General features: G+C 33.2%; 3 protein-coding genes across 3 annotated transcripts; 1 reads left to right on the top strand and 2 right to left on the bottom strand.

Moving 5' to 3' along the window:
* The first annotated feature begins 802 nt into the window (after positions 1-802).
* On the top strand, positions 803-5,196 carry LOC110786521 (tetraspanin-2). Its single transcript, XM_021991074.2, has 2 exons — positions 803-1,579; positions 4,662-5,196. Exons 1-2 carry the CDS (start codon positions 1,082-1,084, stop codon positions 4,971-4,973), a joined length of 810 nt encoding a protein of 269 aa, XP_021846766.2. The 5' UTR covers positions 803-1,081; the 3' UTR covers positions 4,974-5,196.
* Positions 5,197-12,546: 7,350 nt separating this feature from the next.
* LOC110786519 (berberine bridge enzyme-like 13) lies at positions 12,547-15,571 on the bottom strand. Its single transcript, XM_021991072.2, has one exon. The coding sequence runs from the start codon at positions 14,353-14,355 to the stop codon at positions 12,694-12,696; it is 1,662 nt and encodes a 553-aa protein (XP_021846764.1). The 5' UTR covers positions 14,356-15,571; the 3' UTR covers positions 12,547-12,693.
* Positions 15,572-15,725: 154 nt separating this feature from the next.
* Positions 15,726-20,281, bottom strand: LOC110786520 (uncharacterized). The gene is made up of 8 exons (XM_021991073.2): positions 19,907-20,281; positions 19,169-19,236; positions 18,897-19,044; positions 18,712-18,792; positions 17,659-17,745; positions 17,444-17,529; positions 16,911-17,031; positions 15,726-16,120 (listed from the first exon to the last, which is right to left on the bottom strand). Exons 1-8 carry the CDS (start codon positions 20,165-20,167, stop codon positions 16,043-16,045), a joined length of 930 nt encoding a protein of 309 aa, XP_021846765.1. The 5' UTR covers positions 20,168-20,281; the 3' UTR covers positions 15,726-16,042.
* Between the last annotated feature and the right edge of the window lie 333 nt (positions 20,282-20,614).

Raw genomic sequence — 20,614 nt, 5'->3', positions numbered from 1 at the left:
TGCTGGGCAGAATTGGACGATTCACCAACCTCCCTTAGACTGTCCTTGGCTTGCTTCAACTGTGTTTGATACATCATGTCAGCTAAAGGAGGTGGATTTAAGAAAACCATATGTCCCAATGCTATTGTGATTGCGTATTGCCCCATAGAATGTGCGATCTTGTTATACAAACGCGGCAAATGATGGATACCGAAAGAAGTGAACCGTGTAACTGGAGGGCGTCAAAATCGCAGCCAGGCATGTATTATGAAATACATGTCATGGGCTTGTTTGTAATTTCCCAGCCATTTTGAAATTGTTGAATAGTCAACCCCGTTTGCCAACTTGGATCCCATATAGAAAAATTGAGTTCCAATTTTGTAATATGAATACCATTTTAAAATATTTAGCACCATTTTTGTGATATTAATACCACTTTATAAAATTTAGTACAAAACGAGTACCATTTAAGGAAAATGAATTTCATTTAAAAAAAGTTTTGTACCATTTTTGTAATACCAATACCAACTCAGCAATGCCAAATCACCACCCCGTTTTACAAAATTACAATTCCGTTATACATTTCCCCCCAAAAATATTTAACATTTATATTTACCTTTTTATTTGGGGTTGGCATGTTTTTGCAAATACATGCCAGGCATGTATTTGGACTTCCTCGTGTAACTGCAAGAGTTAGTTCATAATAATGGAGTAAACCTTAATATTCCTACGTGATCAAAGGGTCCCTCTAAGCCTACAAGTAGTCAAATGATCAGTCAGCAATACACTGTACACATATAATATGCCTCATAACTTCCACAGTCCACACTAATCTTACGTCGGCGTGTCTCTTTATGTAAAAATCACAATTTTATCCCCTCCCCAAAAAAATATTCGACATCTCCATCACCGCGTTTTCATTTCATCCTCTTTTTGCTTTTGAAATTGAAACTAGCCTTAATAAAAAATCCCAATTCCACCACCTCACAACTACCCAAAAGTTAAACCACCCCTTCACCCACCTTACTCCTCCCTACAAAACACCACTATAACCACCACCAGTCACCACCTAACCACTCATAAAGTCATAACAAATCAAAACATGGGAGTAAGCAACAACATAACAGCCATACTAAACTTCATAGCACTCCTATGTTCAATCCCAATCATAGCCTCGGGCCTATGGCTAGCCTCAAAGCCCGACAACGAGTGCGTCCACCTCTTCCGATGGCCCGTTGTCGTGCTCGGGTTCTCAATCTTAGTCATCTCCTTGATGGGTTTTGTAGGGGCTTATTGGTACAAAGAAGGCCTATTAGCTCTTTACCTTTGTTGTATGGCTATACTCATAACTCTCGTTCTTGTCCTTCTTATCTTCGCCTTTGTCGTAACTCGGCCCGATGGATCATCCTGGGTACCGGGCCGGGGGTACAAGGAGTACCGGCTAGAGGGATTTTCTAACTGGTTTAGGAACCATGTTACTAATGATGACAGTTGGTTTAAGATTAGGAACTGCTTGATTGACACCAATTTCTGTGCTAAGCTCAATACTCAGTTTGTCGGTGCTCCTGACTTTTTTCTTGCTCATATTTCGCCTCTCCAGGTACGTACCTTTCCTATATTTCTGTACAAGATCACTAGTTTCGGAAATGATTTTAGCGTATCAAAAAATTAATATGTGTACCTCATTAGACACATTTTTTCGTGTTCAAATTAATCTGGTGTGACAAAATCATTTTTTAAGTTATGAACTGACTTAGCACACCTGATTTGTGTTCATATATAACTCGTTCTACTCACTTGAGAGTTGAGATGAGCCAAAATTATTTTCCACGTAACTCCAGGGCACTCAATTGTTACAAGTGATGCATAATACCCCTTTTTATTTAATTAAAGATATAGTTTGACCGGCTTTTAATGTATAGATGGTGAGTTGAATTATTAAAATAAGATGAAGTGGGTATTGAATTATTATTTACTGTAATACTTTCTCTGATTTTTAATACTCGCAACGTTTTTTATTTCTACACTATTCACATATTATATTTTGATCATTGTTGGTGATTTATATGTAAGATAAAATATAGTCTTGTGGGATATTTTAATATAATTGAAATTGAGGCCATGATATATCAAAAATAGGAAATGTATATTTTAATTAAATACGGTCGATTATAAAAATCGTATCTTTTAATTAAATACGGAATGAGTATTGTGATGTATTCCAAATTTAGCATGCGTAAGTACATTGTATTCAATGTTTATACAATCTATATCTACAACTACAAGGTCTTAGTTTTTTTTTTGAATGTATCTACAAGGTCTTAGTTTAGTGGCAAAGAATAAGACTTTGTGCATGATATGGCGCTTCAACTCATTTCATTCATTCATACGTTGCTCTGACACTAAGGTAGAATTTTGGTATGGTTTTAAACGTTTTTATGGAAAACAATTTTTTCCCACTACAAAAATGTTGATTAATGACGGGATTTCCTGTCGCGAACCCGTCATAAAAGGGGCCGTCGTTAATGAAAAATTCCGTCGTTAACCCGTTGTAAAAGACATTTGTGACGGTTGTTCCCGTCTTTGTTTGGTTGTTAGCCCCGTCGCAAAAGGCTTTTGCGACAGGATTTTTGACCTGTCGTAATTAGGTTGTCGTTAAATATACAAATTCTTGTAGTGCCCTTTTAATCATTTTACATTGTTTTGGTTTGACATAACCTGGATGGAAAACAATTTTCCTTAACTCCGATAGAGAAAACCTTTTTGTTAGAAAGGCAGGAAAACCACTTTTCCTTCATACCTCCTCTTCCTTATTCCTTCTTTCCTATTCTTCTCATATTTTTCTTTTTCTATGAATTTTCTTACAAGGAACTAAACAAATAAAAACTACTTTGTAATTAAGAGTTTTTCCCACAAAAATTATTTTTTACTGATAATGTTTTACGCCAAATCAAACAGAGCTTAATAACTCTATGATACTAAATTTAAGCAATGTATATAAAACTACAGTACTAGGCTAATTAATGATCTGCTAGTAGAAAATAGGGGTTATTTTACTCAACTAACTTAGATTCGAAGTTTGTTAACTCACATGAACATGGTTTTCCTTTTCCAACATTGAGGGCCGGGGTTAAATAGTCTTTGCTATTTATTCGGACTATTTCTATAGAATTGATTGGTTTTCCTTCCTCAATTGATTTCATTTTCATTGTTGGTTATGAAGTACGGAGTATAAGACAAATCTCACTTCTTCCAACTTCCAAGTAGTTGTCCTCTTACTCTCACACACGGCATTTTTTATTTATTAAACTCTTTTGCGCTTTAGAGTTACTCTTTCTTACATAAACTCTTTTTATATTTAAATTAATAAACTCCTATGTGCTTTAGAATTACTCTTTCTTACATAATCTCTTTTTATCTTAAACTAATTTTTAGCCTGTGTAATGCACGAATGTAGTACATTTTTATCAAATCTACGTGATGTATGTTGTACGTTGATATAAAAGTTAAAGAGGAAATGAATGTTAAATAGTTTGTAACGGTAGAGGTTTAAGGAACTTTTTGCGAGATACTTTGAAAATTTGAAAGTGGCACTTTAATCATAACTTTGAAAATTGTGTAATTCTATAATGATCTAGATCTAGAATATCCTAAATTAGTTCAAAATTATTGAGTGAAATCCATATGATTTACTCCGTATCTAATTAGTGGGTTTGGTCCACTAGTTGTTGCCCTATTTTATCAGCCATGTGTTAGCAAAAGTCATAGCCTCATAGGAAATTATCCTATGCCTAGTTGTTATTTAGTTCAATTTTATTTTATTACAAATATTAACCCCACCATATAATTCTAAAATTATTCAGAAATTTATAGGAATCCTTTTATCTTTAGAAATTCAGAGAATCAATCTTTTTAGTCACACCCATAGAAAGTGCTCTGTTCTAACCTAAAAAGCCAAACCTAAGAACAATAATTTAGAAAACATTGCAGCAGGTAGAAAAGCTATTCATTGTTTGCCAGTTGAGTCATGTCATCTTCTGAACACTGGAATTCAAAATCTAGTTTAAGTTAATATACGCTTTATTCACTTTATTTTAAATTATTTTTTTCTGAATTAACTAAACTTATCTGAACTTATCAAAACTTAGTTATAATTTGCGTTTAGTTAATCTTTATTTTTCCTGAACTTATTTTATCTGAACGTATCTAATCTAGTGGAAATAATTGAACAAAACATAGCCTTAATTAAGTAGTAATTAGTGTTTTATGTGGCTGCTAATTTCCTGAATTTGTGGTTGATAATTTGTTGAGGGCATGTAAACGGTAAACCCTTACCCAACTAGTGAACCTTTAGGGCGCGTTCACTTGTTTTTTCACAACTTATCTTATCTGAACTTATTATAGCTTATTTTAGTTATAAATTGTACTTTGTCATCCCTTATTTTTCATGAAGATGATTCGTGGAAAAACAATTAGTAAGTTGTTATTGGATCAAATCATTTCATAGTCATGGTATCATAACATATAGTTGGTGGGTCACATTAGGATGATGAAGTATTCAAATCATAACCTTATATATAGTCACTTTCAGCTTATAAGCACAACTGAAATGTTACGTTGGTGAACAATGGTGGACCTAACTAATAAAAATTCTGAACTATTTATAAATTCTGTTGTTACAGTCAGGATGTTGTAAACCTCCGGACATCTGTGGGTACCAGTATGTGAATCCAACAATGTGGATTAACCCAACAAACCCATCATCTGACCCGGATTGCGCGTTATGGAGCTCGGATCAGAGCCAACTATGCTACAACTGCAACTCCTGTAAGGCTGGGCTTCTGGGAAACCTGAGAAATGAATGGAGGAAAGCCAATATAATCCTCATCATTACTGTCGTTGTGCTCATCTTTGTTTATGTGATCGCTTGTAGCGCGTTCAGGAATGCACAAACTGAGGACCTCTTTCGCAAGTATAAGCAAGGCTGGACTTAGCGCCAAGTCTTGGATCATCTTCGCCTTATTTTGGATCATTAAAAGTTGTTATTGTAGTACATTTACTACTAACTTATTTTTGTACATATAATGCAAGTGTATGCTCAAGTTTACAAGTATTTGATCATAGAATAGAGGACAACTTGAATTGGGTATCATAATGTACTACTCCGTACCATTTTCAAAGAGATTCCTACACTAGGCTTTTCTTTGTCTTTTCAAAGGATCGGATTCCATTCAATTTAAAGTTAAATGTAATTCTTATTCCTAATTTTCCAATGGATAACTAACTTTGTAATACACTACTGCTTGATTAACGAAAACAACTTTATTTTGTTGGGTAAGAAGGTAGGTCCTATTAGAATAGTACATTTTGCAGGTAAGTCAATTAAGCTACGCACGTATGTCACACTTTAAGAATGGTGGAGAAATATAAGAGAATTTCAATCATCAAAATACACAATTGTTAGGAATCGAACCTATGAAACAAACTAACAAAGTGAGTATGACTTGTTAATGTCCTCGATAATTGTCAAAGACAATTATTGGGTAAGAAGATCAACCTTATTGGACTGGTACATCTCGCGAGTAAACCAATCCAGTTACACAGGTCAAATTCTTAAAAATGGTGTGAAATATAAGAGAATCTCAATCCTAAGAAACTTCAAATGTTAGAGATCAAAACTATTAAACGAAATAATGAAGTGAGTGTCACAGAGTACTTATTAATGCCTTCGATAAAAGGAGAGCACACCTACTATTTTGGTCGACGTGAATGGGTCACCGACTTTATCAACTCGACACCAATGTTGTCTCACTATAAGTGATTGGTTTTCTGTTAAAAAAACTTGTGAAGAAGCAATAATACAATGAATAAAACATCAACCTCAATAATGTAGATCCATCACATGGGATGTGCCCTTGTTGTTGCTATGACCCTAGTACTCATTTCATAGTTCAAAATTATCGTTGGAGGCCACGATTTCTTGTTCTAAAAACTTTGAGCCTAGTAACTTGAAATGTCTAGATTAAACTAGTGAAGAACACACTTATAAGGATGATGCTAGGGGTACACATGGTGTGCAAGAGCATCTTGCACACCAGTACACCACCAATTACACAATGTCACATCATTTGTGAAAGATTCTCTTCTTTTGAAAATTTCAATTTAAAATTTGAAATCTGTTTTTAAATTTTTAATTTGAATTTCAAATTTCTTTTACCTTTCCAATAATGTTTAATTAATTCCCAAAAAAAAGTTAGGAGAGAGAAAATATTTTTTTTGTTCCCTTACAAGGTTCTCTCTCCTTCTGGTTGTTCTTCACTGTTCTTCTTGTTCTTCATTGTTCTTCTGATTATTTATTTATTTTTCATTTAAATACATTTATTTGTGCTTTATGGTTCTCCATTAATTTGGGCTGATGAACGATGGTTTTTAGCGGCGGGTGAATCGCGACTTTTATCGGCGACTTTGGGATTGATTAACAAATTTCAGCCCCAGAATTTCATCGGGTTATTTTTCGATGCCCAAAAAAAAGTTTCTCTCTTCGACGATCGCCACCTTCATTTTCCTCCTCCACAGACAATCGAAAATTGTGGTGGTGCTATTTTTTGGGCGGATTCATGATGGTTACTTGCAATTGATAAATCCCAAATTAATGAATTTGCAATTGGAATTTGAACGTCCCAAATTTATGAATTTGCAACAAATCCCATATTTAATAAAATCGGATTTAATAAATTAACAATTTATACTGCAACATAAAATCTATAATTGCAATTGAAGTTCAGATTAATCTTGGAAACGCAGAATCAGATTTCCTTTGTTCATGCTCAATAAAATATATAATGTGTTTAGAGGATCATTTTATTGCCATCTAACACAGTAGGGTGTAATTGAAATCTTATCATAAAATCTATAATCATTCTTGTTGTATACTTTGTATTGTAAATATTCATGTGTTGATACCCCTTGCCAAGATGGTCACCAAGACGCGCCTTGATTATGTACCCTGCACCCTTGTTCGAATCCTTGTAACTGCATAACACAACATTTTTTTAATCTGAATAGATAATTACACGGGATCATTTTATCTTAGAAAAAATCAAAGAGTAAAGTTTTTAAAATTATTTTCTAGAGTAAATATAAATTCAGTGTTATATTTCCAATATACCTCTTTGATAATAGGGACATTAAATATTCGCGTACTCCCGATAAAAGTAACAAGTTACCAAAAAATTGTACGGAGTAGAACAAAATTAGCTCAGTTTTCTGATTTCTTTATCACTAAAATGATCCCGTAAATAATCTCTTACAAATTCAAATAATATGTTATTTCCTTGTAAATAATCATGGTGGGAAGCAACGAGTCTTTATCACTCACTAAAATGATCCCTAAACCCTATTATAATCCGATGATTTTATTTTTTATGTATTTAGATTCAGATGATTTCACAATAATGATTGATTTTTCATTCAATTATAACATTAATTTGTGTACCGTTATAAGATTAGGTTAACGTACATAAAATATATATATATATATATATATATATATATATATATATATATATATATATATATATATATATATATATATATATATATATATATATATATATATATATATATATATATATATATATAGCTTAAAAAAAATCGAGGTGATTTCTAAACAATTATTTAAATATTTTTGTACCGTTACAAAATTAGGTTAACATAAATAAAATATATATATAACTTGATACAAATTATTGTCATACAAACATTTGCGCGTATTATTAAATATTATTTTTTACTATCAATTTGAATTTTCTTAAGATCATGATCACTTATATATATTTTTCTAAATGTAATATTTATATTAATTATTTGTTATAACCAATGTTGATAAACAATGAGGATAATAAATATAATGTTGTGTTAGTCCCCATAAAAAAACTTTACGGCTGCATATAACATGAAATATGGGCGTGAAAAAATAACTCAGATTTTTCATAAAGATACTATATATAGTTAAATGATACTTATAATTATATGTTGACGATTTTTACGCTAAATTTAATAATTGCCATAAAAGTAATGAGTTACCCAAAAAACATTCCTAATTCTCTAACTATAATTTATTTTTTTTATTAAAATGATCCCATAAATGATTTGTTAATATTTGCAACATAATTTTTATTTTTTTATTTTTTTATATATAGGATTTAGATTGAGATGATTTCTAAACAATTATTTATTTTTCATTCAAATTATAATATTTGTGTAACGTTATACAATTAGGTTAACGTAAATAAAAAATATATATATAACTTAAAAAAATTGAGATGATTTCTAAATAATTATTTATTTATTTGTGTACCGTTATAAAATTAGGTTAGCATAAATAAAATATATATAACTTGACACAGATTATTTTCGTACGGATATTTTTCGCGTATTATTCAATATTATTCTTTACTATCAATTTGTTTTCTTAAGATCATGACTTATATTTTTTTTTAAATGTAATATTCATATTAATTAATTGTTACAACCAATGTTGATAAACAATGGGGATAATAAATGTTGTGTTAGTCCCCATAAACAAACTTTACGGCTACAAATAACACGAAGTATAGGCGGTTAAAAATAACTCATATTATTTATAATGATACGTATATAGTTCAATGATACTTATAATTATACATTGACGATTTTTACACTAAATCTAATCATTGCCATAAAAGTAATAGTTACCCAAAATATATTCTTAATTCTATAACTATGATTTATAGTTTATTAAAATGATCCCATAAATGATTTGTTAACATTTGTGACATAATTTTTATATTTTATTTTTTTATATAGGAGATTGAGATGATTTCTAAACAATTATTTATTTTTTGGGAGTGGTATATTTTACGTAAATCTATTTTTTTTTAATAGGATCACAAAATATTTAGTTTTGAACATAACAAATACAATCAACATGGTGTTAATTTTGGGAGGGGTTTGTTTTACATATAATCTCTTTTGTGTTTAAAGGATCAAAACAAATTCAACTTTTTACATATAACATGATTTTAGTTTCAGGGAAGGTTTTATAGTACATAGATTATGTTTTGTTTTTAAAGGATCAACTAGAATTACTTTTGTACACAACAAATAAAATTCATAGTGATTTTGGTTCATCGATTGAAAGAAACGTGAGATTTTTAAAAAAAAAATCCTAACCTATTGTTAAGATACGAACACGGGTGAATGTAAGGCAGAAGCGTTGAAGTTACCACCACTATGACAAGGGGTATCAACACATTTACAATTGCAATACCAATTTATACGACTTATAAAAATCAATGATCCCATAAAAAGATGTCATTTTTTTAAAAACAGTGTTTTTGCTAGAGCCAGGATTCGAACACATGTTAATCGCAAATATATTGAAGTTCAAGCAGTAAAGCAATGACCATAATGACAAAGGGGTATCAGCACGTTAACATTTGCAACATAAAATATTTTTATCTATATGGAGGGAGTATGATTTTAGTTCTTTTAATCATATTTTTTTAAAAAAATTCTATATCAATTAACAAATCACCCTTTCGTATAATACAATAAAATAAGAAAATAACTTCATCACGAATGAATTAAGTCGTGAAAGCTTTCACTTGACAAATGAATTAACTTCATCACGAGAGTCTTCACCACGTCGAATTATGAACCCAAGTTGATTCCTGATGCACAAAGGGTAATTCGGATAAATTTGTTTTATTTTTATTTTTTGACGGATAAGTTCAACAAACACGAGTTTATTTTTTGACGGAGTGTTTTAATTGTGATATATCTTGTTATTAATAAATGTTGCATTTGAAGAGTTCGTGTTTTAATTTGTGGGATCATTACATGTATACTGAAATTGGAATACATACTGTTTATTAACTTCATTAGCTACCGTATCTTATATAAAATTTTAGGTAGCCCACTATGTTGTGCTGATACCCCCCGTTAAATTGGTTACTTGATTACCCTTACACTAGCTTAAACCCGTGTTCGAACCTACGTGGTTGTTGAAAAATAATATATTTTTCCCCTATTCATTTATTTTTATTTTTTTAATGAGTATTTTTTATACAAATTCTACAACCAAAACAGATTTATGAGTATCGTCTATACAATTTCTAGAATAAAAAATCATAACTGAATCAAACAGGTTCATTGCTATACAAAAGCTTCAACATTGTCACTTCCAATTCATCATCTCCAGTTTCGTAGAAAGACAAATAACAGTTACATCCATTGCAATATATATTAACTATCTTTTCCAGCCATTGCAATAGGTCAAGCTTTTGTCACTTTCAATTCATCATTTCCAGTACATCGCAACTGAAACACTATACTAAATATGATTGAAACTCTCTTAGTAATTTCATCAAACATGTTATATGCATCACTAAATCCATGGAAGTTCTTTTAATGGCAGACTTTTATATGCTTCGAAAAAAATTATAACTCATTTAGATAGTTAATGCTTTCGAAAATGGCAGAAAATGGAACGAGAAATAGAAATTCAGAGGGTGGAAAAAATGAATCACATACTTTGCAGTTGCTTTAGCAATATAAACCAGAAAAAATGGTTCTTTGCAGTTTCTCTTATTATTAGTGGAGGTGAAAGATGAAAATTTGAGGTGAAAAAGTGTTTGGCGCAAAGATGAAAATGGGTATTTTGGCGCAATTAAATCCTGCTCAAGTGAACAGAATGGCGCAAATGGCTGAAAATATTTGCCGCCCAAAAAAAATATTTCAGAAAGCTTTTCCCTCTTTTTTTTTAGTGGGATTTGTGAGGTGGCATTGTGTAATTGGTGGTGTGCAAGATACCTTTGCACACCAAGTGTATCCCTAGCCTTTTCCCACTTATAACCTACTAAATTCAAAGCCAAAGAATGGTAAAGCAAAAGTTTGCTAAATGTTTTATTACTTGGTGAATCTCTAAGGTTCCTACAATATGCATATCCAGGGCCGTCTCCGAAAAATCGGAGACCCTGTTCTGTTTATTTTTATTTTTATGTTAGACCCAGTGTTAACTATATTTAGAAAAAAATTGTTTTTTTCTTCTTCTAAAAGTTAAGAAAGCAAAACAAACAAAAGTATGGAAATCAATCCCACAACTCGAAGAATCATAACTTCATAAGTTAATGTTGCTCCACTGAACCAGAAACAAACACATTATTACTATTTGCGTGATATATTAACGGACGATGATATAGGTCGCAAGTTGCGACAATATTTTGTTGTAGCAATCTTACGTGTCAATATTTTATTGGTACAAATAGGTGCCATATAGGATACACGTCATCAATTTTTTTTTTACTATCAAAATATATAAATAAAGCGGTCGATATAAAGAAGGAAACAAATATTCATTATATTTATAGTAAATATATATTTCCTTTTATCTTATAAATTACAAATTGAAAACATAAAATTCATAATCTAATAATATACTTTTGTGCAATTAAAAAATACATTAGTTTAATTTAAAAAATACACTAATTTATAATCTAATAATATATTTTATGTAATATAAATTCATAATTATACATTACTTTAAAATATAATTTTAATTATAATGATTAAATGTGACTCGTTTTTTTATCCTTGATTTGTTTTTACATTGCATATAACAACTCAGCAATTGAAAGTACAGAGTATGATTTTTAGGCAGATACAATTATAGTTTATGCCATGTGAAACATCTATTGAATATTCATATTAATACTTCACTAAGAGAAGGATTAACATATTAATTAACAAGCAATCATATGAAAACAAAGATACGCTGACAAATAATGATGAGATTTTTTAATACGCTGAAAACAAATTGATTAGCTTGATGATAACTTTTCACCGATGAGATACGCAGAATCATAGGGATTGTGATCAGATTACCTATTTACAAGAGATGAGATTTTCTAATTCCCAATTTTAACTTTTCGTTGATGATTGATTGATGAAATTAAAAGAGATAACTTTTCGTTGATGATTGATTGATGAAATTAAAAGAGAGATTGAGAAACAGGCTTAATTGCTGATTGTTGTTGAATTTCAAACCATGGTCATCCATTGAAGAACAAATTTTTTATTCTTATGGGGGAGGGGCGTGCCAGGGACGTAGACGGGAAAGATGAAGGTGAAAGAACAAACCCAATAAATCAATAAAGACGAAAAACCTTTTCCTTATCTTTTATTTTATAATGTACTGTATTTTTTATTTTCTAAGTATAAATTAGTATTATTTTTTATTTTAATTTCTTATATCATATAAATAATTAAAAGTATTTTTTTTTTCTATTTTTCCTACACAAATTAGAATTATTTTCTGAAATATAAAATTACATTCAACTTATAAGTTAGAATATTAAGATTTTCCTACCTTTTTTGTAACATGTATAATAGGTTACATAATCTAAATATTTTAGTTTCCAAATACATTTATGACATATAGGCGTGCCATGTCACCATTGTGACACAGCTTAAAGGTCGCATGTTGCGACCTTTATCATTTCCGTATACTATATATATACTAGTAACTTTCAACAACAATATAATAAAATTCCATTCAACTTTTTTTACATAATACATCTTAAAAAACATTGTTTGACAAAATATTACAAGGAAAAACTACAAAACAAGCTTCACAAGTTCACAGCATACTGATAAAACAACTAAACAAGCCTCTTACACCTGATCATCGGATGTATGGCATGTTGTATCCCATTGAGTAACTTTTTTGTTTTCCATAACCGGAAGAGGTGGGATGCTCTGTTCATGCCTGAAGAAATTCTCAGGGTCAAACTTGGTCTTGATCTTCACTAGCCTGTTAAAATTATCTTTATAGTACATGCTACCCCATGCACTTGCCTGTATAAAGCTAGCATACCCATCTTTGTTCATACCCAAATCCAGATCCCTATAATTCACATACGCTTCCCTAGGAAACATAGATACATAAGGTGTCATATAGTTATACAGCTTCCTAATACTGTCCATATGCCTAGTTTTACTACTTTCCCCATCTTGCCAAGTTACCACATACTGGATCATGAATTTGGTCCCAGCTCTGTGAGGAAATGGGGTCTGAGACTCAGGTATCTTGCTCATCATCCCACCGTAAGGGTTCCAGATCATTAGAGAACCCTCGTCTTCCATTAACTGTTTAAACATACCTTCAAGTCCACTTTCTGGTATAGCTTCCCTAACAAAGTCTGACTTTGCCTTGAAGTAATTCAAGAATGTTGGCTTTCCTTCAAGGAAGATTTCAGGCTTCGTTCCAGAGGGGTAGTTAGCGATATAAAGTACTGATTCTATCCAACTAACTTCAGAAGTGTCTTTCTTTTGCAACCCTAATTCGGGAAAATCACGTTGCATAACTTTGAGTAGCTCATCAGCTGATCCAAGAAACAAGGCCTGAAACAAACCTAACATAGTTTTGTCACCCTTAGGGGTTTTCGAGTTTTGCATTATGACTCTGATGAAGAGATTTTCATCTGTCTTATCAGCAACTTGTTGCCATTTGGTTAAGACTTTTGTTAAACCCATCTCCAAGGTTTTCGCAACAGTAAAAACTGTCACCTTTTCTGGTACCGGGACTAACTGAACCTTCCATGCTAAGATGACCCCGAAGTTCCCACCACCACCTCCTCTGATGGCCCAAAACAAATCCTCCCCCATGGAATTACGATCGAGAATCTGACCATTGGCATCTACCATCCGAACATCAATGGCATTGTCAGCTCCGAGCCCATATTTTCTCATCATTGGACCATAAGCACCCCCTGTGATGTGCCCTCCCACACCCAAGCTAGAGCACAACCCAGCAGGAAAGCCATGGACCTTGCTCTCTACTGATATCTTGTAGTAGAGCTCACCAATGGTGGCACCAACCTGCACCCAAGCACTCGTATCTTCAATCTGAACTGTTACCATTCGAAGTTTGGCCATGTCAAGGATAACAAAGGGTTCTTCCATCTCGGATGCATAAGAAGCTCCTTCATAATCATGCCCCCCACTACGAATCCTTAGCTGAACCCCTAGCTTTTTTGCACATATAACAGCAGTTTGGATATGGGATTCGTCTGTTGGCATTAAAATAAGTTCAGGCTTTTTCACAGAAGGCACGAGATACCTTAGGTTGTTAGCAGTGGATTGGAGGACAATAGAGAAGGAAGAATTTGTCGGCGTATAACATGATGGGGGAAGTGGGGAATTGGATATTCTGTTCCTATCAAAGCATTGAAGAAAACTCTGTTGGATTGAATCTGCTGATGCATAGGAGGCACATATTGTCAGAACCAGAAGGACTGACAGGAATTTTGAAGTGCCTGAAGGCATTGTCAACATAGTCTTTTGTGGGTAGAGCACTCAGAGGGAAACGACTATCTTTACCCTGTTCTGTAATACTCGAGGATTTATAGAGGCTGGTAATGCTTTTGGTTGAAGCTATGAATGTTGCTTGTTCGGACTTTCAGTGTATTTTTTTTGACTTGGATTATTTTACATTAATACTCTGTACTAATTACTGGTTTTCCATATTTAATGCCGCTCCTTTGAACTAGTTTCTTACCAGTCACCAAAAGTATTAGATAAATTTGGTTCAATCAACTGTAAAGCTGAGATATTGCTGCAGAATCTGGATTAAGTGCTGATTACTCGAAGAAGAAATTCTTAGCAAAGAAGTTGGCATTATGTCACATCAGCATGATAAAATTAGAATTCTGTTTCTTTAAGGTTGATTTATCTGAAAAGATGTACTTTTTCAAGCATGATATAGTTTGTAGCTTCAAATTCTGTCAAATGTTTCTTCAAAGGTAAATTCATGACTGAAACCTGCACTCTTTTGAATGTGATCTAAGCTTGCAGTCTCGGTAAGGTTTGTCCAAATTGGACACTTGATCTCTCACTTGCAGGTACTCAACGAGGCCGCAGAAAAACATACGTACATGTAAAGATCCTATGTAAAGTTCTATGTTCTTTTGCTTTCGAAATAAGCAAACCACTATTGAAAGTATTCAATTTAAAATTAGCCCAAATTTGGGAGTATGAACCAATCAATATGTGCAATAAGCTTTACTCTTTCAGCATACATTAGTTCGAAAGCACCTTTGCACAAGGTACATTATGTTTTATGAGCATGCGTCTGATATTAATGTCATGTGAATCAAACTAACATTCAGCTGACATACTAGGCAGCTAAAATTATCTGGTTTCTTTTCATTCTATAATGTGTAGTAGTTCATATTTAGATCAGAATAATCAGTCATTTTCTCATTCTGCAACATAGTATTATTTTCAGGTCTTCAGATTTCTGACAAGGATTCTAGTATCTGATCTGAATGGTGTTGTTATGTATTGAGCTAATAGACAATTCTTTATCTATTTTCAGACTTTTATAGGACTTGTGTATCACTTTCATTGTTACAATAATGAACTGTACCAATTTAGATGGTTCAATACCGATCAGAACCATTCTGATCTGATATAAAGTGGCTGTTCTGTGTATTTTCTTGCATGACTGTAGCCACTGTTTAGGCCCTCTAATTGACAATTGGCTTATCTTGACGCTAGTTATATTCGTTTGGTGAGTTGAGCAGGCTATACTCATGTATGCTGCATGGCATATTTCACTTCCTTAAACCGTGGAACTAATTAAAAAGGTAAGACAAGAAGCAAAAGGCACGGTTCTTACTGGAGAAATACCAGAGCAGCAAGACTGGTGAAATTCGAGTTTTTTTATTTTTATTTTTATTAATAATATGTTAAGAATAATACATTTTCAACTTCTTTCTCAGAGACTCAAACCAATATTGCAGTAAATAAATAAACAAATAGCTATGAAAGCAAAAGTTAACTACAGTGTACTACTTGGCCATATGACTCGGAATTTTGGGGAACTCTTATTACAATATGCAAATCGGAGTTGTGTGACTGATCATGCATGTAGAGAGGTTGGGGAGAAACTTTCACAACATACCACAACTTGCAAGGGAAGACGCCAAGACTAGAAATCAGCTGAAGCTCGTGCTAAAATTTATGCTGTTGATACCTTCCTGGAATATACAATGTACATAGGATCTGACCGACCAGGGTTGGGAGATATATCTACAGCCTGCGATAGTAAGTGCAGAAAAGTAAGTCACAGGCAACAAGCTTGCAAGACGCGGGAAAAGTTGATGAAAATTTAAGAATAATCAAAGGTCTCATTCAGTAAGTCCCCAATGAGGCAATGCCGGTTGGTTGATATACAAAGTTTATTTGTCTAATCAGGATGCTTGGAGTTTAATTATCATTATTCAATTTTCTTTATCTACAAGGAAGTTATGAGGTCAGTCAAATGCATATACTCTGTAATAGATGTATGGCACGTATACCATGGAGTACTTTTTTTTTTAATCTTTATAAGAGGCAGATGTGTGATTCTCTATTCATGCCTGAAGAAATTCTCTGGTCAAACTTCGTCTTTATCTTCACTAGCCTGATAAAATTACCCTAATAGTAAGTAAGTACATGATGCCCATCGGCTCCCATGCACTTCCCTGTTTAAAACATCTTCTATCAAATGATCATTTGAAGGTAAATTTATAACTAAAACTTGCACACTGTTGAATATGATCTAAGCCTGCAGTCTAAAAAAGTTGACGCGTAATTTCTCACTTGCAGAGTTGCAGGTACTCTATGAGGCCTCAGAAGATATACATACATGTGTATATCCTATGTAAAGTCCAATGTTCTTTTGCTTTCAAACTAAGTTTATAAGCACTATCAAAGATATCCAATAAAAAACAACTGAAATTTGGGAGCATATACCAGACAATACGTGCCTAAAAAATGGATAATATAGCAACTGGAACTCTGGAAGACAGTAGGAAGATGAAATAAGTTGGAAAATCAAAATTTACCTGTGGAGGTTCAAACCCTCCGGCATAATGGAAATACGCTCCAACAATCATAGCATGATCTGCATCACCCGTCGATGTCCATATTGAGATTGCTTTTGTCCAAAAGCATCGATTGGAGAAGCTGTGTGTTTACATGAAACCCAAGATTACAGAAAAGTACAAAGAACAATTGCTGAATGGGGGAGAGGGAGGGAGACAAAAATTAATGGTTCGGGGATGAAAGGAAAATATGAAACTGCTGCACAGATTTGTATTGCTCATCATCTTACAAGGTCACGAAAGTCAGATAACATCTCAAAAACTGCCATTTGGTCTGACTGTCTGAGGTTAAACATAAAACCTACCCACATAAATTATTTTAGCATGCATTATACAGTCAGTTACAATCCTATAAACAGAGGGAAGAGATTGACCCTTTTCTACAAGAAAAATAAAATAAATAAAAAGCAACAAGAAACAATTTCTTTAGCTGTGAGAATTGTTAAAACCTAAAATTGAAAGGGGTGCTGAAATAAATTAGAATAAATTATCACCTCATTATAGCTAAACCACTGGGCTTGAGAATCCGTTTCATTTCCATGAATACCTCAAGTGGTTTGTTCAGATAGTCCACACTTACCTGCACGTTGTTACTGAGTAAGAGACAACTGACATAAATACAATAACGTGTAAATCATAGTTGACAGATACCACGGGGGGGGGGGGGGGGGGGGGAGAGAAGAATCATTAAAGTTACAGATGTGCGTACCACATTAGTTATAACGTCAAAAGAGTTATCTTCAAATGGAAGCTTAGGATTAACGTTCAAGTCTTGCACAATATATTTTGTCAGGACCTGCAAAAAGAATCTAGTTAGACTTGTTTGGATGAGACTAATATTCACCTTTACAACCAGAGGATCAGAGAAAGATGAATATCAGAACTCATCTAAGAGCTTACTTAGTTGCTAGATTCACACTATATTATTCTATAACTGGCACTAATTGTAATTTGCTATTAAATATGTTAGAAACCAGTAAGAAGCCAAGATCAGCTTTCTTCACCCATTTCAAGTAGAAAGACGTTTCTCTCTCAGATATAAGTAGAAAGTATCTGTTTGTTACAATTTTATTTGATCCAAAGATTTCTTCTTCAGTATTACTACCTTTAAGTGGTTAAGAAGTGCTACTATATGGTAAGTAATCTTGTTCAATGTTTATTTCTTGAAGTTGAAAACTTCTCCAGGCATTTGCACATATAGGATATAGTTGACATAAAATATGACTATTCCCAGGCTACCAGCCCCTCTTGAAGCTAAGAAATTCCAGTACAGCTATTTCCATGACAGGCAAGTCGTTAGACCCTGGTCTGTCACTCTGTATCATCTATTCCCAGGCCCTCTTGATGTTAAGAAATTCAAGTCCAATTTTGTTCATTACAGGCAAGTCGTTAGACCTCGGTCTGTAAGTCTGCATCATCCCTTGAGGCTTGAAATTCCCTTTGTTGGATAGAAAGTCAGAAACGGTACACTCAGCGAAAAAACAAACATCTTTCGGAATTAGGACAGAAAGAAAAGGCAGAACAGGACTAGAGAAAGAAGACAATATCTAACATGATTTCAACAGCCTAGCAAGAGCACTAACCCTTAAGATAAACTCAATTTCAAGAATATCTCCTAAAGTTAAAACAAATCGCCAATCGAACAAAAGTCCTAACAGAAGTTTTTTTATGAGTTATTGTTGACATAAAATTCATAAAGGCAATACAGTAAGTAACTAAATACACAGAAGTTTATGTCATATTTACATAAAAAGGGTCTTACTGGATTCCTCTTGAGCTCTTCCTCATTCAAGCCCATTCCTACTATCCTTTCCTGCTTGTATCCTTTTGGAAAATGGCTAACCTAGAACAATTATGTATGCATGAAGATAAAATTATCAGGTATTTGTACATTGAACTTTCTCTGAAAGTCTGAAGCAACAAAATGAGTGGAATTAGACGACTCACCCAACTACTACACATATCCAACATACTGACTCCTGGAGTGTTACTAGGAGGGAAAACCTCTGAGTAATATTTAGTGAGTGCAGCAATAGCATAATCATCAATGTGAGTTACAAAACGTGGTGAATCATAGAAAAATGTATCATTTGACCTGCAAAACACATCTACTGTAATCCAATGAGGAAGCAAAATATGTTAAGAAAAAAAGTATAAGACCACGGTTGCAGGAAATTTCAGATGAAAATTTGAAGCGGAGCAATTCTTTAGAACCTTACTCATCATAGCGCTGGAAATCTTCCGGCTTAAATGGAAACTGCTCTGGCCATTCAACATTCTTCAAAGCCTTTATGATGAAATGAACAGAATCACTAAACCAACAAATAAGAGTCTCAATTAAAATTTCTTCACCCAAATCTAAATATCCCCATTATGCCAAGGCCTGAACATTTTAAGCATTAGGTTCTTTGACATCAACAAGGCAACAACGTTGTCATATCATGTTTACTGAACGGCCTGGAGCCCTAGAGTAGCAGCAACATATTAGGACCTAATAACAAGGTCTGAATTTTCCCATACCAGTGATGCCACTTCACAAATAGGAACTTAGAAAGGGAATAGAATTCTGCTAAAATTTTCTCCTTTTACTTTGTATTCCCATGTATTTGATCCAACAATTGCAATAACGCTACTGCATACTACAAAATTATCAGCAGAAAAGACAAGTAGTCGTCAACTAGCTTAGTCGTTTAAAGTCTTGGGGTGTAAATTGTAATACCCAAGACCTTGAATCAAATCCCTTTCTATATCACTCACTCATTGAGTCATTGCCTTTGTGGCTCCTTTACACCAAACACAAAATTAACCCAAAACAAACAGAAACCACAAAGCAATAAATAACAAGCTAAATTTTGAATCAGGTCTAAAATTAACATGAATTGTAAAATTAACATAAACCCATTAACAAAAATGAAAGAAATAAGAAAACACAGAAGCAGAATTAAAGAAAATTGAACCTCCTCAACAGCACTCGTCTGCTTAGCAGAAGCCAAGAACGAATTCCCCTTTTGAAGGCCAAACATGTTCATAAACTGAGACCAAGATGAGCAAACAACTCCAAAACCCAGAACTAAACGACGATTTGTTCTGTTCCTGTTGTTGTTATTAATCCTAATATTACTCCAATTCTTAAGTCCAGCATTCAATTTTTGGGGGAAAATTTTAGGGTGGGGGAGAGGAAGTGTACCCGCGCAAATTGGTTTTAGACGGTTAGCCATTTAGATTTGGGTGTTTGTTTATCTTCAATCTCTACTTGCTAAGTTGAACGTCTGACTTGACTTCTGATAATTTTACATTTTTGTAAACATATTTGTGATTTGTACTTGGGACACGGATATGATAAATGGGTGATGGAAGAGACTCACAAAAAAATTCGAAAAGGCTACATATATCCCCTGGGTATGATACCCTTGGCTGTGATTGGTTTCGAATTTTAAATTCCATGTGGGGTTGTTATTTTAGATTTAAATTTTAATCCCATGTGGGGTTGCTTTTGTGAAAACAACCAATGAGGGCACAGGGTATGTTACTATTTGATACCCAGGGGTATATGTATTAGCTTCCACAAAAAATTGAGAATGATGAGGTTATTTTTCTCTCTCCAAAGTGATCGACTGATGGAACAGAAATGGTAGTGTACCGAGCGGCCGTGCCAACAAGCCAGC

Source organism: Spinacia oleracea, chromosome 4 (assembly GCF_020520425.1).
Source record: "Spinacia oleracea cultivar Varoflay chromosome 4, BTI_SOV_V1, whole genome shotgun sequence".
NCBI lineage: Eukaryota > Viridiplantae > Streptophyta > Magnoliopsida > Caryophyllales > Amaranthaceae > Spinacia > Spinacia oleracea.
This window is presented reverse-complemented; position numbering and strand designations above follow the sequence as displayed.